At 43.6% G+C, this 13,074-nt stretch overlaps 1 protein-coding gene across 1 annotated transcript in view; it reads right to left on the minus strand.

Annotated features, from left to right (window-relative positions):
- The window catches only part of BAALC (BAALC binder of MAP3K1 and KLF4), a 61,237-nt gene that overhangs the window by 3,533 nt on the left and 44,630 nt on the right, over positions 1-13,074 (minus strand). Inside the window, exon 2 of the mRNA XM_066579048.1 lies at positions 11,816-11,979. Coding sequence (XP_066435145.1) covers positions 11,816-11,979 — 164 coding nt within the window. The remainder of the gene's footprint in view (positions 1-11,815; positions 11,980-13,074) is intronic.

Raw genomic sequence — 13,074 nt, forward strand, 5'->3', positions numbered from 1 at the left:
GAAGCGGCGGGGGAGAGCGGGGAGGAACGGAGGGGAGATCTCTCTCTCCCTCTCTCCCTCTCTCCCCCCGCTCCCCCCTGCTCACCGCCGCAACTCACCTGTCACCCGCGCCGGCAGCCGAATCTTTAGAGACGAGCGGGGGGATACTCGGCTAAGGCACTACTCGCTCAAGTAATGTGCCTTAGCGAGTATACTCGCTCATCTCTAATTGTCACCCTTTTGCAGAGCCAGTGCTATAAATTACATGTTTAGATTTACTTGCTCAGCATCCTTGCCTGGAAGTTTTACAACAATCTTGGCAGTCATAAAGAATCGCAGTATTAAGAATAATGTTAACCCAGATTAATCAACTTTGACCCGCTTTAGTCTCCACAGCCCATTACTCAAGATATTTTTATTGCTAAAAGATTGAATTATAATTAAATACCGTTAACCAGTAGGATAATTATGCTAATATTATGTGTTCTTGAGGGAGCTGACATACAGAACGAATCTGGACTCATTAGGAAACATGTAAAAAGTATTATGAAAGAGGCATAATTTAAACATATTTATGCTGATGTGCGAGAATCAGAGTGTCTAATTCTAGATCACTGGCAGAAGCTTCACATCATCCTCAGTGAAGTGTGAAATGAAGTGCGAAGATTAAATCTGCTGGGAGATAACTTTCACTGTGAGGTGTAAATTTTTAAACTTGTCAGAATGGATTGTACAAAATACAGCAGATGAATTGCTAAGAATGAATTTCTAATGGATGAGTATTAAAACAATTTTTAGGTTATTTTTAGAGATGAGCGAACACCAAAATGTTCGGGTGTTCGTTATTCGGAACGAACTTCCCGCGATGCTCGAGGGTTCGTTTCGAACAACGAACCCCATTGAAGTCAATGGGCGACCAGAACATTTTTGTATTTCGCCGATGCTCGCTAAGGTTTTCATGTGTGAAAATCTGGGCAATTCAAGAAAGTGATGGGAATGACACAGTGACGGATAGGGCAGGCGAGGGGCTACATGGTGGGCTGCATCTCAAGTTCACAGGTCCCACTATTAAGCCACAATAGCGGCAAGAGTGCCCCCCCCCCCCCCACTGTCAGCATAAAGATCGTCCTCCTCTGGCACAGCTGTAACAGCTGTAGCAGAGAAGAACGATGTTTGCCCATTGAATTCAATGGAGCGGCAATACAGCATGTTCCACTGAATGCAATGGGCTGCCCGCGATCGCAGGATGAATGGTCGGAAAGGGGTTAAATATATAACCCCTTTCCTGCAATTCATCCAGAAATGTGATACACTAAAAATATATACCGGCGTATAAGGCGACGGGGCGTATAAGACGACCCCCCAACTGTCACCTTATACGCCGGTAATACAGTGGAGCAAAGAATAAAAAGCATTACTTACGTTTTTAGATGATCTGCGGCGCTCCTGCAGGCTGTCACTCCCTCCTAATCCACGGCAGACAAGCTTTCTCCACGAAAGACTTTAAATCCCTGCCTCCAGAAAGACACGTGCCTTCAGCCAATCACAGCCAATGACAATGATGTCATTGAATGGCTGTGATTGGCTGTGTTTCTGGAGGCGGGGATTTCAAGCCTTGAAATCCCCGCCTCCAGAAACACAGCCAATCACAGCCATTCAATGACATCATTGTCATTGGCTGTGATTGGCTGAAGGCACGTGTCTTTCTGGAGGCAGGGATTTAAAGTCTTTCGTGGAGAAAGCTTGTCTGCCGTGGACCAGGAGGGAGTGACAGCCTGCAGGAGCGCCGCAGATCATCTAAAAACGTAAGTAATGCTTTTTATTCTTTGCTCCACTGTATTACCGGCGTATAAGGTGACAGTTGGGGGGTCGTCTTATACGCCCCGTCGCCTTATACGCCGGTATATATTTTTAGTGTATCACATTTCTGGATGAATTGCAGGAAAGGGGTTATATATTTAACCCCTTTCCGACCATTCATCCTGCGATCGCCGGCAGCCCATTGCATTCAGTGGAGTCGGCTGTATTGCCGGTTCCATTGAATTCAATGGGCAAACATCGTTCTTCTCTGCTACAGCTGTTACAGCTGTGCCAGAGAAGAAGGATTTGTCTTCTATATGTTCTCAATGGGGTCAGCGCTGCTGTCGCTGGCCCCATTGAGCGCATATAGAATGCATCCATAGCGAACCGCGGGAGGGGCCGACTTTTATGTTCGGGTGACACCTTATCTCCCCAGCCACTCACAGCAGGGGGGTGGTATAGGGCTTAAACGTTGCAGGGGGAAGTTGTAATGCCTTCCCTGTCTTTATATTGGCCAAAAAAAAGCGCTAACGTCTCAGGGAAGAAAGTTTAATTTACCAGAACACCGCATGGTGTTCGTTACGAATAACGAACATCCCGAACACCCTAATATTCGCACGAATATCAAGCTCGGACGAACGCGTTCGCTCATCTCTAGTTATTTTCTTTGGTAACTCAAAACTTATGCAGTGAAATTTAGTAAATACTTTCTTTTCCTTGTTCGAAGGATGTCTGCAGAAATGGCCACAAACCACTCCTGCTAGCCGGTGAGCAAAGGTGTAACTTAAAGTTCCTGGGCCACGATGCTAAATTCATTACAGGTTCTCCATTTACCTTTTATAATACTGTTGTCTTATGGGACAGAGAGTCTTTCAGCTACCGAAGGCACCAGGCCCTGATGTGGCTGTTAACTCTGCACTAGAGATGAGCGAGCGTACTCACTAAGGCAAATTACTCGAGCGAGTATTGCCATTTTCGAGTAAATGCCCGCTCGTGCCAAAAGATTGGGGGGGCGGGGAAGAGCAGGGAGGAACGGAGGGGGAGATCTCTCTCTTCCCCCCACTCCACCATGCTCACTCCCGCAACTCACCGCTCACCCCGCTGGCCCCCGAATCTTTTGGCACGAGCAGACATGTACTCGAAAATGGCAATACTCACTCGAGTAATTTGCCTTAGCGAGTACGCTCGCTCATCCCTACTCTGCACACCCTATAGCTACAACTTTTACAAAGAGTGCACACATCACATTGGTTGTCATTACAGTTGCCACCTTTGTCACAAAAAAATACCGGACAAGATAAAAGGGGTTGTGGGGGTGTGTTTAGGGGCCCGGTTTATCACAAGCTATGTTTTTAACTCTGTTATTCTAGTGGCCCCAACTAGTAATTGTGCCCCTCTCAGTGCCTTCAATAGTAATAGTGACCCCTTATGGCCCCAGTAATAATAGTGCCCCCTTAGTGTCCCCAGTATTAATAGTGTTTCCCTTTAGTTGCCCCAGTAGTGACTCTGTTAGTGTCTCCAATATTAATAGTGTCCCTCATTAATGGTCTAGTATTAATAGTGTCCCTCATTAGTGTCCCCATTAGTAATAATGACCCCATTAATAGCCCCATTACAGTTGCCACCTTTGTCACAAAAAAATACCGGACAAGATAAAAGGGGTTGTGGGGGTGTGTTTAGGGGCCCGGTTTATCACAAGCTATGTTTTTAACTCTGTTATTCTAGTGGCCCCAACTAGTAATTGTGCCCCTCTCAGTCCCTTCAATAGTAATGGTGACCCCCTTAATGGCCCCAGTAATAATAGTGCTTCCTTAGTGTCCCCAGTATTAAGTGTTTCCCTTTAGTGGCCCCAGTAGTTACCCTCTTAGTGTCTCCAAAATTAATAGTGTCCCTCATTAGTGTCCCCATTAGTAATAATGACCCCATTAATAGCCCCACTATTAAGTGCCCTCTTTAGTGGGCCAGTGGTAATAGGTCCCACTCTGCGCCCTTCCCACACTGAACCTCCGATCAGGCAGCAACCCCACACCATCATGCATTTAACTCACTCCCTATTACCAGTCTGGCCACTCTCTGCTGTATTTAGGGATTGTGACCCCTGACCTCTTCTTCCAGGATCTGCGGTGCATACAGCACATGCAGGAATGCAAATGCTGTGGGGGAAGAAGGACGGGAGTCAAAGTCTTTGATTAAACTGGAGCAACAAAGTGAATTAAATGCATGATGGTGTGGGGTTGCTGCCTGACTAGAGTTGCTCGGAGCTAACAATTATTTTATACTGGCCATTAATGTGGCTGGTACAAACTAAATACCAGACCAGCCTTTGGACTTAATTACTGGCCAATTCAATGACTTACCGACCAGGTGGCAACCCTAGTTATCATATAATTACAGCCACTGTGAGTTTATCCTACACCAATCTCTGTTAGCAGATGTAAATTCCGAAGCAGAACTTTTCAAGCAGCCAGACATGGCCAATAGAACGCTCACTGGAACATTCGAAGAGTGAGAGCGTAGAGTCGGACCCAGAGCTGAGAGCACTTGAGGAGTGGGGTTGTATTCGAGGAGGGGTTATATAAAAGGACTGACTGTTGGAGGAGTCTTAGCCATTTTAGTTACCACTGGGGAAAACTAAACTAATCAAAGCGAGGCGAGTATGAAAAAAATGGGGATAGAGTCAACCGAGCCGAAGCTGTAGAGCTACGAAGCCTGAACTGCTAACTTGATCCTGTGACATGTTCTCCTTAATCTCTAAGCATTCTGGCATTATGTGCCTATATGCTCCTGGCATCGCTGTGTGCAGAGATAGATGGTTCCTAGATTATTGATCCCTTACAGATTAATTTTGGGTTACCCGAAGATAAGAAGATGATATAGGATCCAGCAAGAGTGTTTAATGAAACTTGCTATAGAAAAAGCCAACCCTTGCAGTCCACACATTGGGTGAGACAGAGGTTCCTCTCACATTCTTGGGATCAAAAGGTGTCAAATTAATGATGATCTGTGAGTCTGGTTCTATAATTAAAGGGACATTCAAATGAATTTTTTTCAATTCATTACATAACCAGTCCCCCAGTATATATAAGTTGGCTAGTGTTACCTTGGTTACTTATTCCTTTCTATAAGAAACTCCTTTTATTAAGGTGAGTCATGTCATCTCATTCTTAAGTTCTCTTAAGTCGACAGTTTTTCGGTAAGCATAATTCCTTTGCTATGATATTACATGGACTCTACCACACAAGTTCTTCATGGGGAGCAGAAATTCCTATCAGTTATTGTTAAAGATTAGAAGCTCTCATCAGACAATAATAATAAAATAGATCACAGCTCATCCTCCTGAGGGAATAATTATGGTATGTAGTTTATATAGACTGGAGAAGGTAATGGAGTGTCCTCCCTGCAGGCAGAGATGGCACTGGTTTAGCTAGTCATGTGACACTCTGCTGATGGATCATGGGAGTGTTAGCAGAGCATAGAGAAAATGAGCAGGGAGAAATTTCAGCATCAAGATGGTGCCTAATAAGTATCAGACATGAGGCTGTACTGCATGGAAGTTACCGCACTATACACAGGAGACTTCCAGAGTGTAGCAGACAAGTGCGGGCAGGAATGGAAAAATGTGTTTTCAGTGGAGTGGCTCTTTAATGAACCTTGGTCATTATAAATTTCCAGAAGTCTCTCCTTTTATATACTCAAAAATAATTAAGCGCAAAGAAGAAGTTGTCGTTTTGCTGCAAAACTCGGCATGCAGTTCCATCTCAGGTGGATATTCAAATGATTAGAGTTGTGGTGTAATTAGATGAACAGTCTTGCCACCTCCAACCCTAAAAAGGCTCCATCCTCGGCCTATAAAAAGGCTACTTATATGTTGTGGACCTCTTTTTCCGTTTGTGTAGAGCCTGTTGACCACTAGACCCATTTTGGTCATATGGACGAATTAACCTCCACCTGAGCCATTCTGACCAAACTGTTAGGAGATGTTGGGTCCAGTAGATGTGTGAGGGCAAGCATGGTGACTGGGCTCAGGACTCCCTCGGCAGACCATCAGTACAGAGGATTATCAAATAAGCACAAGCAGCTCCAACGGTTTCAGCGACAAATCTGGGCTTAGTTTGGGCACTGACCACGACTGTGTTCGTGTCTGGAGACCTAGGGGCAAGTGCCTCAATCCTGCCTTTGCTGTGGAGCGGCACACTGCCCCCTGCTGGTGTGATGGTCTGTGGAGCCATCACATATGACAGTCGGTTCCCCCTAGTAGCGCTATGAGGGACAATGACAGCTCATCAATATGTTCAGGACATCCTGCAGCCACATGTGTTTGCTTTCATGGTGGCTTCAAAGAGCCATTTTCCAGCACACAGCAAGGGTGTCACAGGAATGCCTTCACAACATTCCCACACTTTTGCCAGATTGATCACTAGTAGAACATGTATGGGACTTTCTGGGACGCCAACTTTGAAAGCCTATGGGCTTGCACTATCTAGAGGCTCAGTCACAGCAAATATTGACTGCTATGTTGCAGGATACCACAGGGAAACTGTATGCCGCTATGCACATTGGTATCACAGAGGCGACCCAACGGGGGGGACTAGTTTTCCGCAATAAATGATCCTTTTGCTCTGATATTGTTATCACTTATATCAATGTTACAATCACACAGAAAGTGTCATTCGATTCCGAGAACTCCTTCTTGATTATTTTTGACAATGAGTGTTGGTAATTGCCAAAGCAATGCTTTCTAGAAAATGTAATCTTTGTTCCATGTCTATAAATGTTCTTGTCATTCTGAGATTGTACATTCAGCAGTACTGAACTTGTGGCATGACTTGTATTATCAACCAGAACTAGTTTGTTGCTGACGACTAAAAAAAAATGAACAAAGCCTGAAGTGAACAGATTTGCAGCCCGAGCGCCTTTGGGATACGTAGGAGTATTAGACTGACATACTTGATATTTGCTTTCGCAAAATGCATGCTTACAATAGAGTGATTCATTGTAGACAAGGGAATTGGTAAATCAATGAATTAGATAGAACGCTCCTTCCGCTGTCACAAAGGTGGTGTGATAGATGTTCATATCATCATGAGCAGTTTGAGCAATATACAAGGCTTGGTAATTATCTTTTACTTGCCTATTAAATGATGCTCTTCCTGTTGCCATTTTTGAAAAAATGACTGCCACAACAATGCAAGCGCTGTAAGTTACTTTAAAGGGCCACTCAGGCTAAAACACATTTTTTAAAATTCTTGCCACTATCACTCTGGAGGTCCACTATGTGCACTGCAGCTACTTCCATGCAGTGCAGCCTCCTGTCTTATACTTAACAGGCACCATGTAAATGCAGAGATTTTTTTTTTTACTTTCATTTTCAAATCGGTCCTGTGATGCATGAGCATAGCACTAACTAGAGGCTATACAATTTCTGCCTACTGGGGGAGCAGTTTAATTATCATTACCTTGTATATTCACCTAAATACGCTACAAACCATAAGTATATAGTCAGGAGGATGAGCTGTGATCTCCTCTATTATAACTGTGTGACAGGAGCTGTGTGATCATCATCAGTAACCATGATAGGAGTGTGTGTATCCCCCAATAGGCAGTTTCTGTAGTAGGGTTCATGTACCAGCATCACACAAACTTGGAAACTAACTAGAAACTGAGCACATAACTCCAAGTAGATCTGAGCTTGTCTAAACTGAGATGATCACCTAAGAAAAAAGAGGCCAGGAGGTTCAGATAGAAAGGAATAACTAATCAAGGTTACACTAGCCTACTTATATATACTGGGGGATGGCACACAAGTGGCCCTTTAATAAATGCCTGGGTTGATCATTAGAGTACTTGGTGGTATCGGGTCATTGGACATTGCATTGCTCTATTACACTACTGTTACATACTCTCACCCATTTAAACTGCATACTATGCAAGTGTATATCACCGAATTAAAATACTGTATATACTCGCCTATTAGCCGATTCAAGTATAAGCCGAGACAATAAGTTTCACCACAAAAAACTGGGAAAACTTATTGACTCGAGTATAAGCCGAGCTATACTCAAGTATATACTAGGTAAAAAAAAACCTCCATACTCCCCTCCCAGCCGGCGTCTGTGTGACAAGCTGCTTGAATTCTCCCCGCTGTCCTCTCTGCTTGGCTCTGTCAGTGCTGTGTAAGTAAGCGCTGTGATTGGATTGAGCGCCAGCCAATTACAGCTGGCACTCGATCCAATCACAGCGCTTACTTACACAACACTGACGGCAGGGGATTTGAAAGCCGAGCAGGGAGATGACAGCGGGGAGAATTCTAAAGCAGCTTGATTGGCTGTGAATGATCGAGCACCGGCTGTGATTGGCTGAAGCTTGATCCAATCACAGCTCTTACTTACACAGAGCTAACGGCGATGGATGACAGAGCCGAGCAAAGAGGACGGTGGAGGATGACAGTGAAGAGAATTCAAGCAGCCTGCCGCACCGTCGCTGGAGACACAGGCGCCGGCTGGGAGGTGAGTATGGAGGGTTTTTTTTTAAGCCTTCCCTGACTCGAGTATAAGCTGAGGGGGGCTTTTTCAGCACAAAAAAATGTGCTGAAAAACTAGGCTTATACTCGAGTTTATACGGTATATGCTTTCTGTTAATCAAGATATATACACAGCAGTCCTTTCCCTATCCTACCACATATTCTAACAGGTTGCCTGCTAATATAGTTCTTGGTCATTAAAAGGTATGATATCTACAAGATTACTTGGTTTCTCTGTCTGGGAACAATTACAGGTCACTAAATATAATACACACTATATAATAATAGCCTTTTACCTTCTTTATAGTAGGTGCATAGAGCACAAGGCTTTATCAGCAATGTGTATCTCTATGCCTAATGAACCACTGGACACTTGTATTGTACATAGTCACATAGAGGTATATTATGTGATCAGGAAGTACAGATTGTGCCTTTATATAAGAGCTTCTCTCTGTAATAACTGGAACACAACCATTGATTTATCCAGGCTGCAGATTGTGTTATACGGTATTATTTGCAAAGAACCGCTTCTAGCACAAGAGTCGTTAGGGTATGCTCACTGATTATAATTATTGTTATTGGGTAGGGTGAGAGGTTGGTTATACATGGTGCAAAAGTATTGAATGATATTGTGAAAGTACTGAATTATATTTTATCCAGCAGCGTCATGTACAGAGCAAGAATCACATGTACAAAAGACAAGTATTAGAGCTTTAGACGGCTTCCAGACGCTAAGCATGCAGTTCTGTCATAGTCAACCTTTGTGATGTTTTACTAAGGTACCATTTAGACAGGACGGGCTGTCGGGCAAACAATGCCCAACAGCGCATCCCAGTGATGCTCACTCATATGCTGCTACACAGCAGTGAGCATCGCTAGCATTGCTGAAAGTTCTGCCGGCATGGAGGCGCAGGGGGCCGGGGACTGTTCTAACCCCGCCCACCTCTGTTCACTTTAAACAGACAGTCCATCAGAAGTGAATGGCACGTGGCTCAGTTTTCTGCATGCAGAAACTGAATAACTCTCGTTCAGTTGCTGCATTAATATACACAGGATGACTATTGGTTAGAGATGAGCGAACGTACTCGTTTCGAGTAATTACTCGATCGAGCACCGCGATTTTCGAGTACTTCAGTACTCGGGTGAAAAGATTCGGGGGGCGGGGGGGAGGCGTGGCAGCGCGGGGGGTAGCAGCGGGGAACAGGGGGGAGCCTTCTCTCTCTCCCTCACCCCGCCACTCCCCGCTGCAACCCCCCACTCACTCACGGCGCCCCCTGAATCTTTTCGCCTGAGTACAGAAGTACTCGAAAATCGCGGTACTCGGGCGAAAAAGGGGCGTGGCCGAGTAGGGTCGCTCATCTCTACTATTGGTCAAACTTCCAATAATCATTACGTGTAAATGATCGAAGTGTCACACATGCTGTAGACCTTGAATTGTTGACTTATTAACTTTGTGGGGGTTGTTACACTATATAACCTCTTGCATGAAACAGAAGAGCTTGGAAACATCACTTGAGCGTTTCTCATTGTACTCTTCTCAGATGCATCATCCTTATATAATTAGGCATACCTGATTGATAAGGCTATGATACCCCTGAGTATCACCTAAATTAACTGATTACTTTAACACATGGTGATTCTATCGCTACAGTAGGAAACCCAATCATTCCGCAATACTTTGGAAATTTTCGTATGGCTCCATATGAAAATTGATATGTATGTACCTTGTACGTGGCGAAACAAGGTCTGCCTAGAGCTTATGCTGATAATGGCCCCTTCAGCATCCACACACTTTTGTATATTGGTGAAGACATCTGCTAATGTAACACCACTAATGGCAGCGACCTCCCACTGTATAATGTCTCTGAGGGCATCAATTATTCGCGGCTTACTGCTGTTTACACAGCCCTTCAATAAACAAGAAAAAATCATGCGCAATCGGGTCTGTTGATCTTGGCGGCCACAGATTTTCCTAAATTAATCAGTCACTGAAATAACTTTCAATTTTTTTAATTGCTTTAACCTGATCGCCAATGTTCACGAACACTAAAAACATGCTAAGCAACTGAGTACGTTTATGGAACACTTAGATGCCTGATTGGTGATTAAGGCCGCCGCCTGGGTGGTATTTGAGGCCTTCTACAGGATGGTATTTGAGGCCTTCTACAGGATGGTATTTGAGGCCTTCTACAGGGTGGTATTTGAGGCCTTCTACAGGATGGTATTTGAGGCCTTCTACAGGATGGTATTTGAGGCCTTCTACAGGGTGGTATTTGAGGCCTTCTACAGGGGGGTATTTGAGGCCTTCTACAGGGTGGTATTTGAGGCCTTCTACAGGGTGGTATTTGAGGCCTTCTACAGGGTGGTATTTGAGGCCTTCTACAGGGTGGTATTTGATACCTTCTACAGGGTGGTATTTGATGCCTTTTAAAGGGCGGTATTTGACGCCTTCTACTGGGTGGACCTTGAATAATTTAACTTTTTTATAGAGTTTACAAAATGTGAGAAAATATTAGCCTAGAATCCTGGGTCAGATGTTAAAAAGTGCCTTGCCCTGGTGAAAATTATAGTTTTTCTTGGATGTTCATACAGTAGGGTATTTAAAACAATTAAACACATTTTTAAAGGCATTGTTTAAAATTATTGATGTGGCCACATGCACTAAAATAGAAGTCCTATTATGGCTACAAAATGAAGCAGTAATATAAAGGCCATGTGTCACGTACAGGCAAGGGGAAGGCTTGGATTGTGGAGTGACTGGTACCCAACTTTCCAGGACTTTACGGTCACCCAGACAAGCGACCATCACCTTCTATCACAACTCTACAGCAATCTGCCTGGCCCTGCACTGCAAACTAATTTGTCCCATACTGGACAGCTGGGGGGACACTTTATCCATGCTTTTATATTACACCATGCCTATCATAAAGATAGTTCACGCACTTGCTAAAAGGCCAATGTAGAGGGTGGACCCAGTATTTCTTGATCCTCATCTCCAGACATACTACTTTGGTTTGAAAGTTCTGCAACTTTTGTAATAGAAAAATGAGTTAATTCTCTGATTCTCTCCTACTCCTCTACTAAGATTGGAGAGAAGTAAGAATAAGGGCAAGACTTTCCAGTACCAATATGAAAATGGACATCGGCAAGAACCCACATTAGTCTTCTGGTGGAAGCTATAGTTATGTGAAGGCCATGCTACAGTATATTTAGAGGATACATAACTGGTGAAGTGTATAAAAATATATAGAACATGTTGATCTTCTCTAATTAAGTACCAACCAGATTTTTAATTACAGGTAAAATGCCATTGTTTGTTTTTGGGTTATGTCATGGTTTTCGTGTATGACCCTAAATCTAGATATGTATTTTAACATAGCATGTTGGTAAGAGCGTAGTAGCACCCCAATGTCCTATTTGACTCTACTAAAATCAGGTCCCGATTTCTGCACAATGGCTAAGCCACCAACAACTATTTGCAGTCAACCTGTCCACTAGTAGGAGTAGGATTGGTACCTCTGTAGTCCTGCACACACTCTTCTGTTTTTGTGTCTTCGTCCCTGTGGAGTAGACTGTTGGCTTCCCACATTGTGTTCCTGAATTGGTTTTCTTGAGGGTTTCTTTGCCAGAGGAAGTCACAGTAACACATGTTTGAGTTGACTTCCCATCTTCCATAATACCTAAAGGTAAAAATATGGGTTACTGATTGAGTAATTGTTTATGCAGTTAAGACACAATATAAGAAGACTGCATGGTAAATGGCCAGATGCAAGCATTAGGCCAAACCTGGGGATCTGCACCATGTACAGGAAAAAAAACGTTCAATGTTCAATACATTTTCTGACTGATGGACTGGATTTCAATTCTTTGGAAAGGATAATTTTGTATCATCGGCATAAATGCTTGCTATACGGGTCAATAGACAGGATGAAGTAACATAGACTCATAGTAATAAACTTTGAGTAGTCTATTGCTGTAGACAATGTATTTTTGATCTCTGCAACAACCTTAAATCATAAGGTCAATAACCCTTGTACTATACAGTACCATGGAAAATGTGCATTTTCCACATGATTAGAGTTGAGCGAAAATACTCTGCCGAGCTAGATGCTCGTTCGAGTATTAGCGTACTTTATGGTGCTCATTACTCGAACGAGCATCAAGCCGTGTTCAACCCCCCTTAGTTTTTGGCTCCTCCCTGCCGCAAGGCAGCGCGCGTCATTGGCAAATTTTTGGTCTGGCAGGGGAAAGAGAGATTGAGAGAGAGAGAGAAAAAGAGAGAGAGACGAACCTAGGAAAGAAAAAAAAAGCTCGGCACCCGGCGTCCCACATACAAAAATGCTCGAGTCTCCCATTGTAGTCAATGGGGTTCGTTACTCGAGTAGAGCTCTCGAATTTTACGAAAAGCTCGTCTCGAATAACGTGGACCCAAACATTTGGGTGCTCGCTCATCTTTCCATATGAAGTATCACACTCTTCTTTGGAGCAATGTGAGTGCCAGAATATTAGTACAAATTACGGCAGTAAGGAAATTTCGTGATTAAAAATGAAAGATTCTGCCAGAATATCAAAGTTTTTTCTCAATGACAAACTTTCAACAAACTCTTCCAAGCAAAGTAGAACAGTAATTATGCAATTAGATAGAAAGCACTTATGAAATCCCTCTACTTATTAAATGTGTTACAGCAATGTAATCGCAATATGGTATCCATGGAAGTGGATTTTCCCGTGTCAAAGACTCCAAAGGTGCTATATTATCAGTAGAAAGGTGTATT

This window comes from Eleutherodactylus coqui, chromosome 9 (genome assembly GCF_035609145.1).
Source record: "Eleutherodactylus coqui strain aEleCoq1 chromosome 9, aEleCoq1.hap1, whole genome shotgun sequence".
NCBI lineage: Eukaryota > Metazoa > Chordata > Amphibia > Anura > Eleutherodactylidae > Eleutherodactylus > Eleutherodactylus coqui.